The sequence below is a fragment of the Bos javanicus genome, chromosome 27 (genome assembly GCF_032452875.1).
Source record: "Bos javanicus breed banteng chromosome 27, ARS-OSU_banteng_1.0, whole genome shotgun sequence".
In the NCBI taxonomy this organism is placed as follows: Eukaryota; Metazoa; Chordata; class Mammalia; order Artiodactyla; family Bovidae; genus Bos; species Bos javanicus.
Genome location: NC_083894.1, coordinates 26,912,994 through 26,939,539, shown reverse-complemented (window position 1 = coordinate 26,939,539; position 26,546 = coordinate 26,912,994). Strand labels below are relative to the sequence as shown.

The window sequence follows — 26,546 nt, the reverse complement described above, 5'->3', positions numbered from 1 at the left end:
ATGTTACCATTTCATGTAACTATGGCAACTCTGTTAAAACTAAGAGTCTAATAGTATATATATCAATTATATCTCAATTTAAAAAAATAATAAAATGAAAGAAATCAGCATTGGTACAGTACTGTCTGCTACAAATTTTTGGTTTCTGCCAGTTTTTCTACTAATGTTTTTTCCTCTTCCAGTGTCCAAGTACAGAGTACCACACTACATTTAGTGTTGTTTTTAACTTTGAATGAATTATTAGCACATGAAAAAATAAAAGTAATAGAATTGCTGACTTAAAATTTGTACATGTTTTCATATTAACTGCACTTTTCCCCACCTTTTATCACTTAATGGTTCATAGTCTTTAAAATTTTTATACTCATTTTTTTTCTTTAAATTTAAATTTATTTATTTTAATTAGAGGCTAATTACTTTACAGTATTGTATTGGTTTTGCCATACATCAACATGAATCCACCACGGGTGTACACGTGTTCCCAGTCCTGAAAATTGGCTTACAATTGTATTGTTTTCTGCCGTACAATTTGATCATTTTTTTGTGATGTACAGAAGTTTTGGACTGTTTACAAAGAAGCACGGTTTCGGTTTGTGGGTTTTGGCAACATGGTTAGAAAAGAATTCTCTTTGAGAGTAGATAAATATTTGTATTTCTCTCTAAGTGTTTACATTATTTAAATATTTAATTTATTTGGTATTTATTTTGGTTTATAGATTAAGAGACGAATTTAATGTTTTTCAGGTCCACACCATTTAGTGAATAATCCGGTTTTGCTTCATCTGTTTCAAATGATGCTTTTAATATTATGCTGTACTTTTATAGCTGCTTGGACTTATCTGGACTTTTTACTTTGTACAGTTTTTTCCATCTCTTTTTTGTGGTAGTATTCTTTTTAAAAGTGGTAGTATTCTTTTAAAAAGTACTTAATATCTGGAAGTACATGTCACTTTTCCTATTCCATCATTATTTCTGATTCAAATATTTTTTTCAAAAATTTTGTAGGTTATTCTTGTTTCATCTTCCAGGGAAGTTTTTAAACTAAAACTCATTTCTGTAAATGGATTTTCTGAAATTTTTGTTAAATTTTGTTACTATAGTCTTAGAGTCGATTTAGGGAGGAATTGACATAATTCTAATAAGTCATCCCATTCATCTGGGACATGAATTATCTCCCCATTCTAATCTCTTTCCTTAAAATAGGAGCTAGTTTTACTTTCCTGGTATGAGAGTTTAAAATGTTCTGGTATATCTTTATTGACTTTCTTTTTACCTTTTCCTCCCCAGGTTCTTTTTGGGAAAGTGAAGAAAATTCAGCCTTCACTAGATAAAAGCAAGGTTTCTTTGGATCCTTCTCCTAATTTTGACTGCCATATGTCAAGAAATATACCTTCTCTGAAGGATACCATTGAACTACAAGCCTACAGTTCAGCAGTATGTTAACTTTTTGATTCACTTGACTGTTTGAAAGTCACTGGCCTCACATTGTATGATACAACTCTTAAAACAACTGTCCAAAATATTAAGTGGAAATCTCTTACTTCATTCATATTTGTTTAGGTCATGTAATATGACCTGAATACCAAATAAGCCAATAAGATGACAAGGTAACACAAAGAATATCTGCTTCACAGATACTGCATTTTTTTATGAATTAAAGGTTTGTGGCAACTTTGCCAAGTCTGTTGGCACCCCTTTTCCGTGTAATATGACCTAAATAAGTAAATAGTTAAAGCTGATTTAATATTTGTGATCTGAAAACATTAGTAAAGAAGCTTCTAGATTTGCATTTAATTTTGTTCCAAGTAGCTACTTTTATTTAAATGTTTCATAGATTAATGCCTAACTTGCAAAAGAAAGATACTTTGAAATAACCTTACTGATCCTTTGTACTTTGTACAAGGATAAAAGGCTTATGTTTTAGTCATTAGATAGTAGACTAATTATTAAACAGTAATTTTCTATCATATCTAAAAGAGACACTTTTCTAACCTTTTAACCTTTTATAGACTTTTAACCTTTTATAGACGATTAAATTATAAATATCATTATATATAATCATATATATATGATTAAATGAGGATATTTTAGAAGTATCCCACATCGGAGAAGGCAGTGGCACCCCACTCCAGTACTCTTGCCTGGAAAATCCCATGGACAGAGGAGCCTGGTAGGCTGCTCCTGTCTATGGAGTTGCATAGAGTCGAACACGACTGAGCGACTTCACTTTCACTTTTCACTTTTCACTTTTCATGCATTAGAGAAGGAAATGGCAACCCACTCCAGTGTTCTTGCCTGGAGAATCCCAGGGAGGGCGGAGCCTGATGGGCTGCTGTCTGTGGGGTCGCACAGAGTCAGACATGACTGAAGTGCCTTAGCAGCATGCTCCCACATGTAAGATGTATTAAGCTATTGTTATTTTTCTAGTTGACTTTTCCTCCTAGATAAAACACAATATAGTGGTTCCTAGCATATGCAAAACATTGAAGTTTTAATGGAGAAATACTTTTTTATTTAAACATAGATTGTATCTGTTTCTGCTGATATTCAAAGCCTATCAAGGAAAAAATATGTTATGGAGAAAAAAATTCATCTTCAAGAAAACTAGAGTTGAAGAAGACAGGGAGAGGGGAGATGTGTGAAAGATGGTTAACAAATAGCAACATGGAGTTAAATAGATTTTTTAAAATAGAAGCTTATTCAAGTCTGTAAAAATTAATCATCATAAAAATGTTCTTTATCTTCTAGGTATACTTATATGAATATAATATTCTTTCACAGCCAGTAGATAAACCTAGGCAGTGTCTTCCATATGCAATAGTAACAGTAAAATTTATTGGTCAAAAAGTAGATAATGGACACTTTATGACATCTTTGAGATCCCTCTCAACAGGATTTCCTAAGAAAACTGGTAAGAAACATATATTTTTCTACTTAAGTAGCATCTGTGGTGGTCTTACTGCTGAATATTATTTTCTAATACATCATGAATCTCTAAGCAAAATAGGTGTGCTTTCCCTGTTTTTGATTTTATATATCTAGAATTAATGCTGTAACTACTTTTTACTTCTTTTTCTCAGCATTATGTTTGTGTGATTCTTCCATGTTGATATATATATAACCATAGTTTCTTCATTTTCACTCATATCTATATTTATATACACACACACACACACACTCACACACATAATATTCAATTTTATGACTATACATTATACCTCTGAGTATATTTGGACATTTTGTGGTTTTCTTCATATTCCAAGCATTGCTGTTTTAAACATTCATATAAGTGTCTCAGTGCATATATGCAAACTTTTCTACAGAGTATATATCTACATCAGGAATGTACCACTTAATGTAGAAACAATGTCATGGTTTTCAAAAGTGGTTGCATCAGTTCAGTTCAGTTCAGTTCAGTCGCTCAGTCTTGTCCGACTCTTTGTGACCCTGTGAACCACAGCACACCAGGTCTCCCTATCCATCACCAACTCCTGGAGTCCACCCAAATCCATGTCCATTGAGTCGGTGATGCCATCCAGCCATCTCATCCTCTGTCGTCCCCTTCTCCTCCTGCCCTCAGTCTTTCCCAGCATCAGGATCTTTTCAAATGAGTCAGCTCTTCGCATTAGGTGGCCAAAGTATTGGAATTTCAGTTTCAACATTAGTCCATCAGGTTACCTTAATTACTCTTTATCATTGCCAGCACAATATACTTTTTTAAAAAAATATTTCTGCCAGACTCACAGATTTGAAAACAAACATATGGTTACCAAAGGTAAAGGTTAAGGGGGAGGGGTAAGTTAAGAGTTTGGGATTAACATGTATACATTAATATATATCAAATAGGTAATCAGCAAGGACTTACTCTGGAAACTCTACTCAGTAACCTTATACTGGAAAAGAATATGAAGAAGAATGAATATATTTATATGTATAACTGAATCACTTTTCTTTATACCTGAAATTAACACAGTATTGTAAATCAGCTATACTCCAATATAAAATAAAAATTAAATTTAAAAAGTTTCTGCCAGCATAGTGAGTGGGATATGTTATCATTATCAGATCAAAAAGAGAATGCTGCTGCTGCTGCTAAGTTGCTTCAGTCGTGTCTGACTCTGCGCGACCCCATAGATGGCAGCCCACCAGGCTCCCCGTCCCTGGGATTCTCCAGGCAAGAACACTGGACTGGGTTGCCATTTCCTTCTCCAGTGCATGAAAGTGAAAAGTGAAAGTGAAGTTGCTCAGTCGTGTCCAACTCTAGCAACCCCATGGACTGCAGCCTACCAGGCTCCTCCGTCCACGGGATTTTCCAGACAAAAGTACTGGAGTGGGTTGCCATTGCCTTCTCCCAAAAAGAGAATATTTACCCATTAAAAGCTATTATTTGTCTTTTTCCCCAAGCCCCACACTACCCCTAAACAGTCACCAATCTGCTTTCTGTCTCTATAAGCCTATTCTGGCCATTTCATATGAGTGAAGTCATAAACAGTAGCCTCTTGTGACTGGTGACTTGCTTAACAGTGTTTTCAGGGCCCAGGCATGTTGCAGCATGTATCAGTACCTCATTCCTTTTTGTGGAATAATATCCTGTTACATAGATACATTACATTGTGTTTATTCATTCATCAGTTGATGGCCATTGGGTTGTTTCCACCTTTTAGCAATTATGAATATTTATGCTAAGAACTTTCTTGTACAAGGTTAGGTATAGATGTGTTTTCTTTGCTCTTAGGTATATAGCTAAGGAGTCATGTGATCATAGGGTAAGTCTGTATCAACCATTCAAGGAACTGCCAGACTATTTTCCAAAGTGGCTGCACCATTGACATTTACCTTAACAATGTATGTGGGTTAGAATTTCTGCACTTTTCTTGTTTACACTTGTTATTATCTGACTTTTATTATAGCCATTTTGTGGATACAAGGTGAGGTTTTTCAGAGTATAAGTTTTATACTTCGTTAAATGTATTCCTAAGTATTGCACTCTTTTTGATCCTCTTGTAAATAGAGTTGTTTTCTCAATAGTGATTTCCTTGGGATTTTCTATACGCAAGATAGGGTCCATATGCAAATAGAGGTAGTTTTACTTCTTTCTCTCCAATCTAGATGTTTTTTATTCTTTTTCTTGTCTAATTGCATTGGCTAGAACCTCCAGTGGAATGTTAAATAGAAATGGTAAGAGTGGTCATCTTTGTGTTGTTCCTAAACTTAGGGGTAAAGTGTTTATTTTTCCCCAGTAAGTATCATGTTAGCTGTGGGTTTTTTAAAATGTCCTTTACCATGTAGAGGAAATTCCTTTCTATTCCTAGTAAGTTGAGTGCTTTTATCTTGAAAAGGGAAATTAATTATCCTTCAGAATCTTAAAAGGTTTTTTAATGTGAATCTTCTTGTGCATTTAGTGGGGTTGGACATCTTTTTGTATTTGTTGACAATTTTTATTTAACCCATGATTTTCTTAGTCATATACTTTGCCCAACTATCTACTGTATTGTCTTTTTATTAATCTTTTGAAGATACTATATATTTTTATGTATTCCAGTATATGGAATAATATACTGTTAGTCTCATCCCCATTTTTGAACATATTTCCACTATAGCTTACTATAAATGAAAGTATAATCACAATGGTTATATAATTTGGGAATCTTCATCAGAGCTATTTTTTTTTAACATTTTGTCAAAACTAAATGGCATGTTCTCAATGATATGATTATGACTTCATGTATTATTCATGAGCAGTTTCTCATTGTTAGTCTGTTTTAATAATGGTATTTTCATGGTACTGCTTACTTATGTACCCAATAGCTCAGTTGGTAAAGAATCCGCCTGCAATGCTGGAGACCCTGGTTCAATTCCTGGGTCAGGAAGATCCGCTGGAGAAGAAATAGGATACCCACTCCAGTATCCTTGGGCTTCCCTTGTGGCTCAGCTGATAAAGAATCTGCCTGCAATGTGGGAGACCTGGGTTTGATACATGAGTTGGGAATATCCCCTGGAGAAGGGAACGGCTACCCACTCCAGTATTCTGGCCTGAAGAATTCCATGGACTGTATAGTCCATGGGGTTGCAAAGAGTGGGACATGACTGAGTGACTTTCACTTTCACTTAGCTATGAATGCTTTGTGAACATTTTACTTGCTCATTATGCATTTTTATAAGTTCCTTTGTTATTCTGTGAAATTCTTTATGAAGTTTTAGGAATAATCTCTATAAAATTTAAAGAAAATTTGCTTCTATTTTCCAGGTTTTTATTTACATATATTATTTGCCAGAATATTTATTTCATAGTGGAGCAGGGGTAGTGGTTTGCTTTGGCTTCTAGGAAGGATTTTGTGCAAACTTTTTGATCTTCCACCCACCCCCATTTCTTCACCTAATTCCCCTTTCCTTTCTGTTTTTGTTCTCCTGTGGTAGAGGGAAATGAAGCAAGGTAACAGTAGATACAGGGAGATAATTTGACCTAATCATATATAGACTCTGTTATAGAATATCTGCTTGTAGGAAACTAAGAGAAGAAAGACCTAGTCTCTGATAAAAGTATGTTTTTAATTCCTGTTTAATTTTTCTATTTCTTAGTGTTTGTCAGAATTCAAATTTTTATGGCAAAGACATGTTGGTAAGGGGCCTAAAAGACAGAATTTCATGCTACATCATTTATTGGTCAGTTACTCATCCTCTTCTCTTCTTGCTTTTTCTGCTGAGAACATACTTTAATCATCATTAGATTATTTGATAGACTTTTTAGTCAGTGCCACTCATGACATGGTTTACTTGCATTAATAGAGTTGCCTGTAGGAATACTTTTTCTTCCTACTTTTCCTTACTTTCTTATTATTTCCACAGAAAGAACATGCTCTCTGAATAACTGTACAGTGGCCAAAAGAATTGGAAAAGGAAAAGATGCTACTGTCATCTTTGAGCATTTCAGGAAACCTATAGATCCATTTGTTCAGGAAAACTGTTTATGCGATGCATCAAATTCAGAGATAAATCCTTCCAACTCAGATATTTCTAATTGCTATGGAAATACGCAAAATGGAAACATTTCTGTACTTGAAACATGCAGTGGACATATGGAGTACAATTCAGCAGAATGCAGAGACACTTCTCAATTACTTGCATGTGATTCAGGCTATTCATTTATTCCCAGTAATACCGGAGAAAGTGTTAATAATGGTGACCTCCTAAATCTGACATATCTTAAAGCTATTTTAAGTAGTCTTGCTGCTGCTTTTCCCCTTCATAACAATACTGACTCAAGCACAGTAATCACTTCAAAACTCATCAAAGACCCAAGACTGATGAAGAGAGAAGAAAGCATGGGAAAACATAATACTGTTACAGGTTTAAGTGAGATGTTGCCATTTGAGAAGAGTTTAGATTTTGTTAATTCAGAAATAAACTTGTCATCTATGCCAACTGATCCTGCCTCCACATCTGAAGGCGTGCCTGGTGATCAGACTGTTACTAATTGTTTGGATGCCTCTTGCTTCAGAATTTCTTTGGATGATTCACAAACCCAGGCTCACAACCTGGGCTCTAAGACCTCTGATTATACAGCTCCCAATACAATTACCATGGCAGGACAATGTGAGAACCAGGATGATTTTTCCTTCCCAATGTTTTTGTCAAATGTAGTTTCAGAAGTTGAAATCCAAAAACACGAGGAAGAAAAAGCTCAGAGATCCCAGCAGAGAGACACCATCCCATTTTTAACTGACGAAAGCAGTGAGTCACATGACTCTTATGAATCAGTGAATATTTGTACAGACAAGTACAGTGGTCCCATCTCTCCAGAATCACAGTTTTCTAATTTTAAAACTGTATATGAGACTGGTCACCAAATGTCTACACTTTTTCCACTCCAAAGTAAAGAAAGCATACATGAGTACGTTCAGAATACTGGGAAGATAAGGAACTTCACCAAGCCGGAAGACAATGCCAAACATGAAGGAAAGCAACGTTTGTGGAAAGGAAATGATCGTTCTTTTACTAATGAAAGAATAGGTAATTACATTTCTTTGAACCAAGACAACAAAGAGGATGAGAGTCTTGATTATTTGCAGGAAAATTGTGATCAAATATTAATTACTCAAGGGTTAGAAAAACCAAAATCTTTGCCATTTACCACAGAAGAGAAGTATGAGCTAGGTCACCTAGCATTGGAAATACAAAACAATCTTACTCCAAGAGTAGAGAGACTTCCACAGAAGCGTCCTAAAAACTCTCTAGAGTATAAAGATAACACTCATACAGATTTTGCCATTTCTCAAAAACTAATGGAGCTGAAATTGGAAAAACCAGATCAAAACTGTGTTAACATTACAGCTGATGCTTTCCAGGAAGCAGAAGACATTCCCCAGACCACACAACTGCCAGCTGTTACTTCATGTCATGATATTAAAACAGCTCATGATGCAAATTGCAGCATAGCTAGAGAACATATATGTGTTCAAAGGAGAAATGAATATGATCCAGTGTCCCTAGAAAACATTCAAAGAGACTGCAAAGAAACTCCTCTATTTAACAATAAAGGTCAGCATCATACTCGGTTCTGTACTGCACAGTTGAACAATGATGTGCACCGGAATACTGATTTCAGAGAACAAAGTGATAATGATAAAGAAAGCCAGAATGAGGCTGAAATGGAGAACATTGCTTCATCTGTAGAAAACAACATAGGGAATATATATGGAGATGAGAAGCAGAGTTTTCAGACACACAAAACAAAATTTTTTACCAACATAGGTGAAAGGAGGGTGAATAAAGATGACAATAGCATTGAAATTCTGAGTTCTGAAGAATTTTCTACTGCTTTTAAGTTAACTACTGGAAAAAAACATATATGCCCTGAGTCTACATCATTAGAAAATGAAGATCGCATTACCGCCATAAAAGAAAAAGATATTCAGCATACTGAAAGGACTGGAGAGCATTTGACTTCCACAGCATTTCTTCAAATTGCAAGTTCTTCGGTACATGTAGCCTCACGTGCTGCAGTTGAGATAGCCGATGCTGCAATGCCTGTGGTATGCACAAATCCTGAAGATCACCAAAGAGGCCAGTTTAAAGAAACTTGTTCTGATTTTGGTTTGTTAAGCAAACTTGAGGTTTCTGCTTCTGAAATAAATACAGATAAAAATCGATTCCACAACTCATTTTATCAAACAGTAAGTGCCAACTCAGTTCTTCAAAGCTTCAAATTGGATAATGAGACTGAAGTAGGATCAGAAGAGAGTGATGATGCTTTTCCTGTGAGTATTCCACAGGATGCTTATAGCCATGGAAATGTACTTTATGAAGAATTCGAGGACTCCTATGAGGCTCTAAAGTCTCGCATCGATTGGGAAGGTCTGTTGGGAAGCAGTAATGGGGAGATGGAAGTTTTGAAAAGCACCACAAGAGGTGAGAATCAGGACCAGCATTGCTCTGAGGAACACAGTTGTGCTTCTTCCTCTACACAAAATTATGAACCAGAGCTCGTCCAACCAATTTTACTTCCTGATCTGCAAGTTACGATTACTAATACATTTGTGAAAGGATTCAGTCCTACTGTTGAGTCCCTTGCATCGAAAGATGATTTCTGCAAATATGTAACTGAAGCCACAAAATCAGAAATAAATGAGGAGGAAGAAGTTCTAGAATTTGAAATTCATTCTCAGTGTTCTGCTAAAAATTCATATCATCCCTCTGAAAGTGAATTTGGTAATATAAGGCAAGAATCTGGACTAGCAAGTAAATCTGAAACCTCACTTTCTTTGGACTTGAGTCATAATATGCATGTGAATCACATGTCTGAAAAACAAAACAGACCTTTGCTAACTGAACCTTCTGATGTCACAACAGTAAACAAGGAAAACAGATGTTCCCTGACAGAGTCAAAAACCAGTGGTGCTGATACTAGAAGTAAGAAGGAGACAGAATCAAGAATTGGCAAGAGAAAGCCCTGTACACCTTTCAGGGACCAGAACATACCAGATAAAAATTTAAGACATCACGAAATTTGTGAGAAGAGGAGGAAGCTAACAAGTCAAGACTCATTGGAATGTTTTTTTTCGTTATCCCAAGAACGAATTAAAATCTTTTCACAGTCAGAAAAACACATTGGGAGTGTCCTGGATATTCTAAATAGAGAAGCATCTTTGTGCAAAAGCCAATGTCTTTCCAGAAAACTTGACAGAGCCATTCTACACTTAAAAGATGCTCACAGAAGAGTTTACATGTCTTTGCAGCTGATAACTGAAGTGGGAGAAAACGGAGGGGGCCCTTTACCAAGAGCATATGCAGTAATATGCAACAGTTTCTGGGAAAGTTGTGACCTTCAAGGTTATAGTTCTGTGTCTGAAAGAGGGTATTATTCCACTAAACATTTTCTGTCAAAAAGAAAATACAATATACCTGGAGAGAATAGAGCTTTGGGATTTGAAGTTGATAAATCATTAACTCATGTATCAAAGTACAACTTTTATAAAGCAAATAGAGAGAGACTCACAGAGTGCCTTTCTGAAAATGTGTCCGGTGTCTCCAGTAGTCACACAACAATTCACATGAGAGAATATTGTGATGAAGTGTGTCCAGAATCACAGTTGGCCCTGTGCTCCATGTCTCAAAGTACAAGTCAGTCAGCTTATACTAACAGCAGTGTGAGAAATCCCAAATCATCAGAACTTCAGCCCTTTTCTAGAAAAACTGGATGTCTCTTTTCCCCAGACTGCCCAGATGAGAAACTCACTAAAAAAGAAAATGAAACTGATAGAGAGTTTTCATCTAACATTAGTAAATATGAAAAACTTGAGAACCATTCAGCACTTGATGATAATCAGTATACAACAAAAGTAAACAATTCTGAGGCTAAAGAAATAATAAGTAAAAGGAATTTGATGTCTTTAAGTTGCATAGAAGAAAACAACATAAGTTTTAGTGTGGACCAAAATTATGATGCAACTTGTATAGCCCACCCAAAAGTGGAAACTGACATAGTTATTTCCGTCTTAGAATCAAAGGTGAAGCATTTTTTCAACAATGATATCTACAAACCAAATAACCTTATTTTATCTGGTTATAAAGGAAACCTGGAGGTAAATTTTCCCATAGAAAAATGGACAACTCTTAAGGAGATCTCCAAACCAGGAATTATTACAGGAAACTTCCTTATGGATCCATTAAGTCAAACTCATATTCCTCAATTGTTATCAGCCGCTCCAGCGACAGACAGTGAGGGAGAATCTTCAAAGTCTTCCATGGCTAAACAGAGCATTACTGCTGTAGATTTCCCAGCAATGTCTACCATTGCACCACACTGTCTGCAAGGATGTGGTGGAAACGAACTTCAAAAGACAGAATATTGCTCTTCAAGTAAATGCGTTCATGTCGATGGGGATGAAACAAATGTTGAGAATTCTGAGGTGACTGTCACATCAGAAACCGAAGAAAGTAAAGACAGTGAGAGGAAGAAAGTATTTCCCGGTGATAGTTTTCTGGTCGTAAAAGATAACGTAAAGGGCTCTTCTTCCCAAGAAGGTATTGCAGAGAAAGACGTTCAGGACGGAAAAATGTGGAAAGATAAACAAGCAGAAAAAAGAAAGGATTCAGTTCACATGAACGTGACTGAAGGATCAAGTGTTAAGACTGAGTACAAAGATCAAAAGAATAAGATATTAGAAGGCTCCTCCTGCTTAAGTGAGAAAACGATGAAAAACAACTTGATTGATTCTCGTGTAAAGATTAAAAAGGCTACTGAGGCAGTCTCTTTGAGAAACATTGCTTCTAATCAGCGTAACAAAAGAAAGAAAAAGGAGGGAAAAGTTAGCCATGACCTTCAGTGTGACTCCTCATTACCTTCAGAAGTAGCCTGTGACTCCAAACCAGGCATTACAGGGAGGAATCGTATGCCTCATCTGTGTGGCCAGTCTGAACCCTCCAAAGTCTCTCCTCCTCTGAAGAAGAAGTCAATGAATGAATTCAAAGAAAAACATTGTCAAAGTAATAATTTGGCTCCTACAGTTAAGCTCACTCAAATTTTGAGGAGGGCAGATGAAACGTCATCTGTACAGATTCTGCAGGAAGAAAGTGAAGTTTGTCAAAATATTCTTCCTTTGTTTGTTGAAGCTTTTGAAAGAAGACAAAAATGTTCATTTAAACAAATCTTGATTTCAAGAGACCTGTTGGTAGAAGAAAACCTGTGGTGTAACTGCAAACACAGATTAAAACCGTGTGCTATTGACTCCTTGGTAGAACTCCAGATGATGATGGAAACTATTCAATTCATTGAAAACAAAAAAAGGCTCCTGGGAGGTGAACCAACATTCCGGAGCTTGCTCTGGTATGATGAGACACTGTACAGCGAGCTGCTTGGCAGACCGCGTGGATTTCAGCAACAATCCAGTTTCTATCCGGCTTTTCAATGCAGATTAAAATATAATGCCTTCTCTGAGCTGCAGAGCTATCATGATCAATTAATTGAACTGTTTGAAGAAACCAAAAGGGGAAACAATTCATACTACGCATACTTAAAATACAAGCGACAAATTGATGAATGTGAAGCAGTAATGAAGCAGTGTTCAGATTGCTTTGACTTTTCTCTTTCTGTGCCATTTACCTATGGAGTTAACTTTGGAGATAATTTAGGAGACCTAGAAACCTTGAGGAAAAGTACATTAAGCCTGATCAGTATGTATGGGGACTATCCCCAAATTGATTCCTGTCCAGGAAAACAAGACCATCTGTGGATTATCTTAGAAATGATCTCCTCAAAAGTTAATTTTATCAAGAGCAATGAGGCAGTAAATATTAAAATAGCTCTTTATGGTCTGGAACATATCTTTTTTGATGCTTCAAAAAGTCTTGTTTGGAAAGAAAAGAGACAGTCTTTCTGCAAAAAATACTCAGAAAGGAACAAAGAAATGGTACTTAGAATGAATCGATATGCAGTTTCTAAGTTGCAGAAGATATATGATACATTGTCTAAAGATTTAAGCAGTGAACAAATTTCTACTATTGGACTTGAGGAGAATTCAGTGATTGCTTCCAGAGAGTCCAATGCTGTAGTAAACAAAGCAACAATTAGCATGGAAAACTCTAGGCTTAATGGTACTTTGCTTTCACATCCAGATATCTGTTGTGTTAGTGAAATACTGGATCAAGCTGAATTTGCAGATGTGAAAAAATTACAGGAACTCACTTTGAGATGTACTGATGACTTAGAAATTTTAAAAAAATTTTTTCAGTTGCTGCAAGAAGAAAACACAGATGATATTTTTATCACCGAAGAAAATAGTTTGTACATGATGAAAAACTACAGCCATAAGGCAGTAATTTTAAAACCTGAGGCCACTGAAACCTATATTGAAATTGTCATGCTCTCAGAAACAATTCACTTTCTTAAAAACTCAGTGGCAAAGAAACTAGACAAGCAGAGGTTTCGAAGTATGCTTTGGTTTGATTTGTCACTTCTTCCTGAACTGGTTCACTGCCAAGAAAAAATGACTTCTTTCTCATTTCTAAAAGGTGATCCAACAGATTGTCTTTGGAAGGTGATAGAGACTTCTATTTCTGAGCTTAAGAAAGATCTGGATATTATCTACAAATATAATGAAGCTGTTAACTGCTCCTATGCTGTTCGTTTGCTGTCAAGAGAACTTGAAGAACTTTCAGAAATAAAAAACCTTCTTATGAAGTCGGAGTATTCCATTTCCACATACATCAACTTTGTGCCATGTATAGCATCCATAAATTATGGAAGCACTGTGACAGAATTAGAATACAACTACAGTCAGTTTTCCACACTGCTTGGAAGTATAACAGCCACCCCTCGGAAGGATTTAGGGAAAATGGTCCATATTACGAAAGTCATGAAAACGATTGAACATATGAAGATAATATGTGTTAAAAATGCTCAGTTAACCATTTCTTTTATCCTTTGCCAAATGCTGCACAACAGAAAGACTTCCCAACCAAAGAGAAAGAAAAATGCGAATAGTCATATAAAATGTAGGAAGAGTATCAAAAAATCCAGTACCTGTGGGAATGTGCCTTTAGTTTCAGAGTACACAATTAAAAATGTTTCAAATTCCTCTAAAAAACGACCTATCACTGTAGACAAATGTGGAGACTCTCAGGAACAAGAGAAACATACTGCTGTTCCCAGTTGTAAAAAACAAAAGGTAATGAATGTTTTAAAGTGAGTTTTGTAAGTCTAAGAGAGCGAACTTGTTGAAGCAAACAAGTATGTAGTTTACAGAATTTTAAATATTGAGAATACTTTAAATGTTGCCTTGCAAAATGAATTTACTAATTAACCTTTTAGATTAAACCATTCATATTATCTGTAAAATGATATGAATGACTGTGTATATGAGAGATGCCTTAACAAATGTCTACCTTTAAACTTACAAATTAATTTTTTATTAGAAAACGCTTCTTGGAAGGTTGTGAATTTTAATAATTGCTTAAGAGAAAGTCTATATTATGAGTGAGCTGTATTGAGTGAGTGACTAAGTATTTACTGAATAGCTTCTGTACAACAAGGCTATACTTAATGTTATAAATATTAAAAATTGACAGTGAAGTCTATGTTCTTGACCATTATCACCCACACAGAGAAACAGTAGCAATATTTTAAAATAGTTAATTATGAAGGAGTTAGAAGTTGTCATACATAAGTACATTTTGTTTAACAAAATTTATACAGCATTTATTAAATAGTTGGCAATGTTGTAATGACTGTACAAACATTAACTGTTTTTATTCTTCACAAAGTGCTTTTTTCATGTTTTTTCAATGATTTAAAGGGGAGAGGTTCTAAATATAGTTATAAGTAGTAAGTCACCGGGTCTTAGGAAAAAAGTACTGTTTTACAGAATAAGAAAAATCCACACTTGACTGACATTACATACCGTGGGGCTGGGTGACTGGCTTACTGAGAAGGAGATAAACACAGAGTAGGCTTCCTACTTGTTGTAAGACGTGGGTAAAGAGAACGTTGCTAATTGCTTTTTTACAAAATTTTTCCAAACATTTTTCAAATATGAGACGTTCAACAGAGTCACTGATTTTTAAAGGAGAGGATCATTAATGAAGATAGTTTCAGATGGTGCCTTTTAGAGGATGACAGAACAAGCAATTGCAGATGTCTGATAAATAAAATAATAAATATATTGTACTTTAAACCATCAACAATGTAGGTTTTTGTATTTTTTAAACATAGGTTAGCATGAAACATGTCACAGAAATCAAAAGAGAAAAGTCAACATTCAAGCATGCAAGGTAGGAGTTGCCATCAGCCCTGTTTGATGAAAAATTGAATAAAATTGAGCATGTATTATGGAGCAATACTTGAACATTTACTTACTACCTCTTTGGGGTTTACATGTAACTTCAGGGACAAGAGTGTGCTAAGGAGGGGGGAGGTTGTTTCAGTCTCTTCGTTTGAGTTTCATTATGCGTCAAAAGGGGTGTCCCATGAAAGGTGTTTTTACAGTGATTTAAAGGGTAAGGAGTGTCTAAGTTCAGTTAAGAGTGATAAGGCAGCTAGAGCTTAGAAAAGAGTGATGCTTTACAGAGTAAGAAAGTAAAAGTCATATTTGACAGACATTATTTAATGAATTGATGGGGCTTCATGACTGGCTTAGTAAAAAGAACATCAGAATGGGACAAGTGATCAAATTGAGTTTTTTAAACTTGTGAATTTCACAGACCTGTCAAATTTCAAGACTGGTTTAAAAGATACAAATTGCCAAGTTATATTACTGAGAACTTAAGTCAAACATACACATATTATACTACTGTTCCATGAAAGGATTGTATTAACACCACAGTACAGAAAGAACATGACTTCAAAATGCTAGATCTTTAAATACTTTTTTAATTCGTTATTTTTAGTAAAAACAAACTGCATTATTTACATTTTTCTAATTTTGACATGAAGTAGCACCACTGGACTTGTTGACCATTTCTTGTTTCATTCAACTCTGTAAGATTTTCAATTTATGACAAGCTGCATTTTTCCCATTTTTTTCCATCCTATGAAGGAAAATGAATAATAGGAACGAAAAAAGATAAGCATGTCATCTGTCTCGTTTGGTTTTGCCTCTCTAAATACAATCTTTTATTTACTCCATTTCTAGAATCTTCTACCTGGCACAGATGACTCTGTGAATAATCATGGAGTGGCATTAAGATGAATAGGCTCTCAGAGGCCCTTCCCTGGTGATCCAGTGGCTAAAGACCCTGTGCTCCTAATCCAGGGGGCCTGGGTTTGATTCCTGGTCAGGGAACTAGATCCCGCATGCCACAACTAAGACCTGGTACAGCCAAATAATTAATTTTTAAAAAATGAATAGGCTATCAGAAGGATAACAGAAACCAGTTCTGTAACCATCTCAGTTTTGTTACTAAGTATAAGTAGGTACTTGCTATTCAAAAAATCAAACTCTGCCTCCCTTGGCAGGGGAATGAATTCTAATATAAAGTCAATATAGGGTGTCATTGTCCTAGAAGAACATTCTCTAAGAGTGTGCCTTAGATGCATGGGTGGTTCAGTGGTAGAAATCTTGCCTGCCACGCGGAAGGCCTGGGTTCACGTCCCAGCCCGTGCAGCCACAGCATCCCCTTTACTGCTCTTGTGGCTCAGCTGGTAAAGAATCCACCTGCAATGAGGGAGACCTGGGTTCGATCCTTGGGTTGGGAAGATCCCCTGGAGAAGGGAAAGGCTACCCACTCCAGTATTCTGGCCTGGAGAATTCCATGGACTGTATAATCCATGGTGTCACAAAGAGTCGGACATGACTGAGTGACTTTCACTGCACTAAAAGGACAGATCATACAGGCAACTGTCAATCTGTAAGGTTGAGACGTCACTGAAACATCATTGGAAATGTGATAAAATCAAAATTGCACTTTGTGGAAACTGTCAAATATTATATTGATGACAATGCAGGTTGTCATTCAAGTTCCTTTTAAGGAGGCTAAGGAGGCTGAACTAAGTAAAATAAAAAACTAAGTAAAATAAGGGCTTTTAGTTTCATGAGTGGGATATACAAATTCCAGGCCAAAGATGAATTTGTCTTGACTGTGCAAGAATGGTCACCTTTATCTTTCAACTTGTTCTTTTCCACTTGTAATTCAAAGAATTGGTTGAGACACCAAAAATTATAATTACCTTGGGGACCTATTGGACTCTTTTGTTCTGGACATTCCATAATGAATGCTTCCTTCAGACTTCATTGAGACTGTCTCATTTAGATAGGAATGCCAAGGATGTTCAGTTGGCAAGAAATTTTGGAAGTCTGCTTCTCCTATTCTTGACCTTAAACAGACAAAATACCTCAGTCATTTGTGAAAACAGAAGATAATCTTTGAGCAGGGAGTCACAGCTGGTGGTTTCACCAGCTCTGTGTATCACTAGGCTGGAGGTATATGAATTAGAAACTACTGCAAAAAAATTAAAATCAGGAAATGTCTGAAGCATAAAATAATTTATTACAATATTGACAGCACTCTATATTTTCAGATGTATTGGAAAAATATTTGAAATGTGGAATGTATCACCTTCAACATGAAAAGTAGCTAAATTCAAATCAAGGGAGTAAAACTGGGGAAGTGTTTCTTGTATAGTGCCAAGACAAAGAGAAAAATGTGAAATCTTAAGAATTCTTCTCCCAAGTAAAATTTTCAACTGTGTCTTTATATTGAAATTTTGTGACTATATGTTTACAGTTGTTTGTATGTATGTATGACACGTAACAACCCACTCCAGTGTTCTTGCCTGGAGAATCCCATGGACGGAGAAGCCTGGTAGGCTGCAGTCCACGGGGTCGCACAGAGTCGGACACGACTGAAGCGACTGAGCAGCAGCAGCAGCAGCAGGACACGTAACAGGACTCTGAGGTCTCATTCTGAAAGTGAAAATGAAGTAGGACCGGATTCATCTGGCAGTCTGAAAAGAAGCCACATCTCTCCAAAACAAGTTGAAACTCAAAGATCAGTACCTTTAATGAACCTGAAAGATTCAAAAGATGAAAAAGATTTAACTAATATTTCATTTGCTACTTCAGAAGATTTCACCAGACAACAAGGGAACTTAAGTAGCACAAAGAAAAGAAATAGAAATCTTAGTGCTGCTCAAACAAAAAGTGAGAAGAAAACTTGCTCTGCTTTGGCAGTTTTTGACCAAAAAAGTATAGATGACACATTTTCAAAAGACCAGGAGATGCCTCCACAGAAATTTCTTAAAAATCCCCCAGATACTGCAGAGAAATCCTGTCCCTCAGACATAAAACCAGGAACTGATGCTTCTCTGAATGCATCAGAACCTGGTTTTGTTTTGTGAGTGATAGCCATGCCACTTTAGAAATGACTGACTTTGAACCTCAGGATATTGAAATATTAAATTCATCCATTAATTATACATGCACCAGTTCTCCAGAACCCATGCATATCCAGAACAAAATTCCTGTTGTGCAAATAAATAAAGCACGACCTGCAAAAACTGAGTCAAAAGAAAAATACATGAAGGACACATTGAATTTCAGTACTATACCCGTAGAAGCCTGAGAACATCACCCTTAATGTGAATCAAACAGTAGAATACTCTTTGTCTGAACAACAGAATTCAAAAGTCTTAGCTCAGAATGCTGCCACATACTTGAATGAAATTACACAGTCTACATATACCCCAAAGTGTGACTCTCTCTGGGTGCTCATTTGAAACTTCACATCCTTACTATTCTTGGTGTGTTTATCGTTACAGCAGCAGCGATGGCAGTTCCACTCCCCAGACATACCAGGGAGTAACATTCTATGAAGTACAGCCACCTCCTCCTGGGATGTTGACTGCAGTTACAAGTCATTTTCAGAATACCCCTTCTCATCTTTTGTGCTCTCAATATTTTGGATACTTTGCTGGGGAGCCACAAGCAAATGACTTTGTGCCAGTGAATGACTACTTCCCACCTCAAATGCCTGTCTACAATTTTCAGCAGCCAGTTTTTTCACAGTATACTCCGCATCAACCATCTACTCCGTACCCTTGCTCTCCTGATTTAGATGCGCTTCTAGAAGCTCCTTGGACTTACGGTGAGTTTCACAAGCCTTAATGCTTGCTTTCTAGAGTTTTCACTTGTATCTTTGTACATTTTTGTAAGTGGAATTTACAGCAAGTGGTGAGATAACATTTTTCTGTGAAGGCTTGTAGAATTGTTTAAATATCAGGCAGTTGAATTATGTTGTCAGTGGAAACCTAGTTATCCAAGACTGAGAGGAAAAAATAAGTAATATCACTAAGCTGTTCTTCAATAAAACCCAGCTTCAAGGAATAATAGTTAAGTAAATTATAGTTAATGAAATATGAAGCAACCATTGAAGGGTTTATAAAAATTTCTGGTGACAGTTTTCAAAACTATCATATAAATTTACTTATGTAAATAAACGGTTAGAAATACTGAAATAAAATACACTAATAGTTTAACTTGTCTCACTGAGTGATAAAATTTCGGGTTTGTGGAGAGTGTTCTTTATTTCCTAGGTTTCCTATTGTGAACATACATTTTTTGATAAATGGAGGAAAAAATAGAGTAAAAAGAAGGTAGAAAAGGGAACTTCAATCAGATATATGGTATTCTAATATAATATCGTGGCCTACGTGAATGGAAGTTAATTGAAGTGTATTGGTAGAGCAACTTGGTAGATTGCCACTGGAACTTGAAATTTTTTTTCTGAAACAGTTCTGCTTGTAGAATATAGTTTTAATTAAAATGAAAGGCATATTTACCATAGTTAAAGCAAGCTTTGAAAACAATTATTAATAGTTCTGCAAAAACTACAATTATCTATTGGCGCACAGAGTCGGACACGACTGAAGTGACTTAGCAGCAGCAGCATTCTACCATCAGAGGTACAAGGTACTGTATGTAATCATCTCTTAATGTCTTAAACAGGGAAATAAAAGATTTTCTTTTAAAGTGAAAAGTTGTTTCTCAAGGAAAATCATAGTTTTGTAAGTTGTGTGTGTCTTCAGATATAGAAGGTGAAAAATACCACTTGCAAATTAAGACAAAAACTTTGAAGCTTTGATTTGACTTTTTGCCTCTACTTGGTATTAACTGCAATATAAAAGAAGGAAGAAAATATATTAACACTATCAAGGGTTTGTATTTGTTAAAATAGAGAGTTCAGTAAACATGTTGAGAGACTTCTCTGGTGGTCTAACGGTTAAGACTCTGCCTTCCAATGCAGGGGACGTGGCTTTGATCCCTGGTCAGGAAACTAAGGTCCCACATGCCATGGTGTATGGCTAAAAATTTAAATAAATAAATTGCTGAATTGTGTTTTTTTAAAAAGTTCTTTCTCAATCCTGGGATCTTTTACAAACTAAAGGAGAAAATTTTATTGAATGGATTATCACTCATTTGTCTGAATAGGGAAAGTTAGGGTAGTTCTGTTTCTAATTAGGAAACCTCATCACAGCAGCACCTGTATATTGGAGTTGCCACCAGTGCCCGTTAACCTATAGGACAAAATTCAAATAGGTTAGGTTGGAATGCAGGGCCCTTCACAGCCCTGCATACACAGCCTCATTTCCCATCACTTCCACCTCTATATTCAAACCACAGTGAACTGCTTACTGTTCTCTCCTGTGACCATTCCTCTTATATTTCCATAGTCCTTTTGTGTGCATTTCTCACACAAAAAAAGTGTTATGTGGTGGTGTGATTATCTCTGTATCCTTTCGTTCCCATCCCACTCCACCAAGTAAGTTTAAACAGGATTGGAAAGTTTTCACCTAAATCATAGCCTGAAAAAAAACTATAAAGGAGGAGGGAAAGAAGTGGGCGGGGAGGGTATATGACTATGCTTTTTCCTTTTTGCTCAGTTTGATACATTGCTGTTGCTGCTTTAATGATAAACACAGTGTAGTAGACATGGCAAACCTATGAATTAAAAAAGACATTTGAAATGTCAGAAGAGGAAATCTTTAATGTAGTTGCTGCATAAAGGTTTTCATAGTTTGAACTTTCTTGTGTTCTTAATAATTATTGTGATGCTAAAAAAGCTATCTCTGGAATCAAATCCAGCTTTACTTCTCAAAATTTTTAATTGTTATCACTTTGACTTGTTCATTTGCTAAAGTTGTGTCCAACTCTTTGTGACCCCATGGACTGTAGCCTTCCAGATTCCTCTATCCTCCACTATCTCTGGAGTTTGCTCAAATGCATGTCCGTTGCATTGGTGATACTGTCTAAGCATCTCATCCTCTGTCATCCCCTTCTTTTCCTGCCCTCAATCTTTCCCAGCACTGGGGTCTTTTCCAATGAGTTGGCTCTTCCCATTGGGTGGCCAAAGTATTGGAGCATCAGCAACAGTCCTTCCGATGAATGTTCAGGGTTGATTTCCTTTTGGTTATATTATTATTATATTTGGTTACATGTTTCCTTGGGTTATATTATAGCTCAGTTGGTAAAGAATCCTCCTGGAATGCAGGAGACCCCAGTTTGATTCCTGGATCAGGAAGATCCGCTGGAGAAGGGATAGGCTACCCACTCCAGTACTCTTGGGCTTCCCTAGCAGCTCAGCTGGTAAAGAATCTGCCTGCAATGCAGGAAACCTGGGTTTGATCTCTGGGTTGGGAAGATCTCCTGGAGAAGGGAAAGGCTACCCACTCCAGTATTCTAGCCTAGAGAATTCCATGGATAGTCCATGGGGTCGCAGAGTCAGACACGACTGAGCGACTTTCACTTCACTTATATTGCTGCTAAGTCGCTTCAGTCATGTCCGACTCTGTGCAACCCCATAGACGGCAGCCCACCAGGCTCCCTCGCCCCTGGGATTCTCCAGGCAAGAACACTGGAGTGGGGTGCCATTGCCTTCTCTGTCACTTATATTATTGTGAAAATAAAAGGAAAAGAAACAATTGCTTACTTATAAATATGTGCCTCTGTGTGGACTCAGTCGTGTCCAACTCTCTATGACCCCATGGACTGTAGCCCACCAGGCTCCTCTGTCGATGGGATTTCCCAGGCGAGAATACTGGAGTGGGTTATCATGCTCTCCTCCAAGGGATCTTCCTGACCCAGAGATCGAACCTGCGTCTCTTGCTTTTCCTTCATTGGCAGGCAGATTCTTTACCTCTGTGCCACCAGGGAAGCACTTATTATCGTATCAAAGAGTAACTCTAAAACAATTAGAAGACAGTAAGCACATCTTTTAGTTTTTGTGAGTGAAAATAATCCATAGAGATCACATCACACTAAAACAAACCGTATCCTTCTTAAGATGTGAGAAGCCCTGTGGCCCACTTCCTTGCTGTTGCTCTTGCTGCTTGCACGTAGCACCATAGTGGAACTAAAGGGAGAGCTGAGAGAGCCCTTGTGCAAGACAAGTTACATCCTTTATTCCACTTAATTCTCACAAGATACATGAGAGAGATACAGGGATGTTATTGCCCTTTTACAGATGAGGAAGCTACTCTTTGGAGAGGATTAAATATTGTAGTTTTGTCAGGATCCCACGGCTAGTGAAGGGCAGATGTGCAGTCCAAACTCTGATTTCTTTGGCTATAACTTAACTGGATTCTTTCCGCTTTCCTATTAAACATGCCGTCTGTCTGCATCATTAACTCATCTCAAATCCTCATGCTTTTTTTTCTTCCAGGTCCATGCCATCAAGAACCCTTTGAGCCAGGACGTTGAGAATTGTCTTCTGTCTACTAAAATAAAGGGGGTTTAACAAGTTTATCCAAGTATTTTTTTACTTATGTATTTTTTATTTTTAACATTTAAAAATGTCAATTAGTAAGAAATTATAAACATTACAAACTTGATAAAACATTTAAATGCAATAGTATATCATATAATGCAATAAGAAATCAACCTCTGACATCTAAATGCCAAAGAATTTCCATTTAATTTTGTGAACTGCATACTAGGCTATTTTCAGTACTCATCTAGCCTTCAGAACCAATAACTATATTGTGAAATTTATTTTTTGAGATGTTGCTATTAGAGCTGTTACAATTATATAAAGAATCTCTTTGGGATTATGCTAATGGAATAAGGAGAGTAAATGTAACATTTAATATGATTAAGGGTAAGTAATAGTAGTAATTCTTGAAAACAAGATTTTTGTCTCTGATATTTTTTGATACAAATTTATGGTAGTGTTGTGCCATATGACTTAAGCATTTTTTTTTTTTACTTAGATCAGTCATTAGACCAATAATTTTATAATTTTTGAAACTTCATATAATTTATCTGTCTAATATGAGAAATACCTTTAATTTCAATATTTTCTAATTTTAACTGGCAGAATATATTTTAACAGAGAAGGAGGTTTGCATATTTTCAGTGTTTGTCCTTGAGTAGAGACTTTAAAAATCTTTATGTTTGAAGCAGTTCTAGATCATGATATTGAAATTTAAAGCACATTAACACCTTCTTCCAGAAGAGCCCTTTCTACCAGATTCTTTTTTATTTGTATTTTATAATTGAAACGGCTCTTCTAGTGATTTTATAGCAAATAATGGGGATAATGTCTTTAGCTTGTGCCATTAGTTGAGTTATATTTCAGTAGTTAAATAATGCAACACAAGTTTTTTAATGGTGTGATCATAGATTTTTTTTTCCTTTTCAACATTCCATGAAAGTAAAAAGTATTTGAGTAATAATCCTCATTAAACAACAGGGCTTAGTGTGTTCAGCAAGTGCTCTGCCCACCAACAATCATTCCCTGTCTCTGTAAGATCCAAGTCAGAAAGATCCCTCACAACTGGATAGACTTTCCCAAGTCTGAAGGTCAAAGTATTAGTCGCCCAATTGCGTCCAACTCTTTGCTACCCCATGGACAGTAGCCCACCAGGCTACTGTCTGTGGAATTCACCAGGCAAGAATACTTGCAGTGGGTAGCCATTCAATTCTCCAGGGGCTCTTCCCCACCCAGGGATCAAACCCAGGTCTCCTACATTGTAGGCAGATTCTTTACTATCTGAGCCACTAGGTAAGCCCCTTCCCAAGTCTAGTGGGCCCTAAAATGTGGTAAAGAGATTTGCATTGGCTAAATCTAAATAACTAGCAAAGCTAAAGTGTTTTTTCAACTTTTTTTTTTTTTTGGCAACTTTTTTATGTTAGCTAACTTTTTATGTTATCTAGTATAGGTATCCAAAGAGAGTGTGATTCAGCCACATTTATTGTAGAGTAGCTAATTGTTCAATTTAGAAAAACACTAAGATCTTCCAGGGTAAGTCTCATTAGTCACATTAACCAAATAAGATGGAATTCAGAGTATTTCAGGGTTCTTCTTTAACAAATAGATTTTAAAAGGGGAAAGTCAAGCAAAGAACTGCAACTGAAACAGGAATTAGAAAAATACTCTAGAACTAAAGTAGTACAAAAATAACATAAATGTTTTGCCCAGATAATTGATATATTTGGAAAAATTCTGTAAAAATCAGAACTCCTGAAAAGGTGTTAAAGCAGTAATATCAGCTGTTTTTCAAAGAATGACTTTGCTTTTCCCATTTGTTTAATGTTTGGTTAGGGAAAGATGTTGCAGATTTATTATTAAAATTTTTTCTATTAGGTTAATCAAAAATTCAGTATTCTGATTAAAGATACTTTCTTTAAACAACTCGCAGATTTTGTTGAATATTGGCTTTGTGATATTTTTATTTCGTGAGTTTTAATTTCTTGCAAAAAGTGTAATGAAAAAAACCTTATAAACATTGAGTTACATTTTAAAACCTGCACTTTGAAACAGAACATGAAAAAATGAAGCATTTCTTCCTCTCAAGTTTGTGTTTTGGCTCTAAAAATAAAAATAGAACAAATTAAAGTTTGAGCAAGCATTATTAATAAAAAACTGCTTGTCTGTAAATATTATTGTCTTGGAACTTGAAGAATTATATGAATAAACTGAATTCCTTCTAGTCCTTCTAGTTTCATGTTTTGTTTTTTTTTTTCCGTTTTGTGTTTCTTGACTAATACGGAAATATATGGATGATCTTTGGTTTGTACATACGCTCATTGCAAGAAGAAGAGCCCACAGATTGCTGACCTAAGTAGATTCAATAAGCTTCTACTCCAGCTGCTTCTGCCTTCACCTCCTCCTTCCCTTTCCCGACTCTGACAAACTTCCTTCCTGCCCGGAGTTCACAGGACCAGCCCCAGTCCCTGCCCTCTCGCAGGGACTCACTCCATGAGTGAGTGACTCTCACTCCAGTCAAGACAGCCAAGTATCAATAAATATATAAGTAATTTATTTCACATTGTGAGAATTGACACGTACAAAATAAAGTAATGCAGTAGAGCCTGACTGCATGACCCATAGGCTGAGATATTCAGGGGGGCCTCTGATGAGGTAATCAAATTAACTTCATATATTTTAATTCTGTCACTGTGCCTTCTGTTAATATTTCTAGTATAAAAGTGCTTCTAAAACTTGAATTCTGAATCCAGCCAAATGTAAGGCTATACTTTCATTTCTCTGATGAGAGAATTCCTCAAAAAATTTTTTTGGTAAACTAAAATATATAAACTTTTAGCGATATGTATGTTTAAATGTCAATTGTGTGTTATATTAAAATGCATTAACTCATAAACAGATGTATTCAAGTCCTCTTATGCATATTTGGGACTTCCCTGGTGGCTCAGACAGTAAAGCGTCTGCCTACAATGCGCGGAGACCCAGGTTCAGTCTCTGGGTCGGGAAGATCTCCTGAAGAAGGAAATGGCAACCCACTCTAGTATTCTTGCCTGGAAAATGCCATGGATGGAGGAGCCTGGTGGGCTACAGTCCATGGGGTTGCAAAGAGTCAGACATGACTGAATGACTTCACTTTCACTTTTTATGCACATTTGACATCACCAGATCCTTTTGGAGCCCTATTACAGAGCTTTCCAAAGCATATCATCCTCACTTCTAAATTCTTTGAGATACATGCTTTTTAAACCTGGGTATGTATCTAAAATTGCTTTTGGTTGAAGTCATTTCAAGTTAATTTCCTTCCCAAAGACCTTCCTTAAAGTAATGGTTGAAGACTTCAAAATAAAGTAACCCTCCATATTCTTCTCAATGGGAATAATTTTAGGAGAAAAATTGACTTGCATTCAAGTATATGTGGTATTTTAGAGCTATTAAATTTTTTTACAGGCATAGTTTGATTTCAGTTCTTACCATATTGATATTGCTTGAGTAGTGTGATTAACTCCCAGTTATCAATGTAGTTTGAAAAAAAGCAGTGTGGAGGAAGAAAATTAAATTATTTTTATAAGACAAGCATTCCTTAAATTAGATCTGATGGACACAGTTCTAAGAGGAGTGACTGCAGATTCTTAGCAGAGCTAATGAAGAGAAACTGGAAAGTAAAGTGTTGATTAGTAATGCAATGTGGGAAGAAGATTTAAAAGAACTCATTAGATAGAGATTAAGATAGGAAAATTTTGTGATGATATAAATTTTACTCATTCCTTGAAGTATAAGATCTGTTGTCTGCTTTATTGTTAGCATCATAATTCTGAATCTTTTAACCGTTAAAGAAAACTGAACTGAACTGG

The 26,546-nt window shown here is 36.2% G+C and overlaps 1 protein-coding gene across 4 annotated transcripts in view; it reads left to right on the top strand.

Moving 5' to 3' along the window:
• The window catches only part of TEX15 (testis expressed 15, meiosis and synapsis associated), an 80,267-nt gene extending 57,534 nt beyond the window's left edge, over positions 1-22,733 (top strand). For all 4 annotated transcript variants that reach the window (XM_061404407.1, XM_061404409.1, XM_061404406.1 and 1 more), the window contains 6 exons: positions 1,288-1,434; positions 2,749-2,911; positions 6,847-14,165; positions 15,209-15,267; positions 18,752-19,077; positions 22,651-22,733. In XM_061404407.1, the coding sequence (XP_061260391.1) occupies positions 1,288-1,434; positions 2,749-2,911; positions 6,847-14,165; positions 15,209-15,267; positions 18,752-19,077; positions 22,651-22,688 (8,052 nt within the window). In that variant the 3' untranslated portion in view covers positions 22,689-22,733. The remainder of the gene's footprint in view (positions 1-1,287; positions 1,435-2,748; positions 2,912-6,846; positions 14,166-15,208; positions 15,268-18,751; positions 19,078-22,650) is intronic.
• Positions 22,734-26,546: the final 3,813 nt, after the last annotated feature.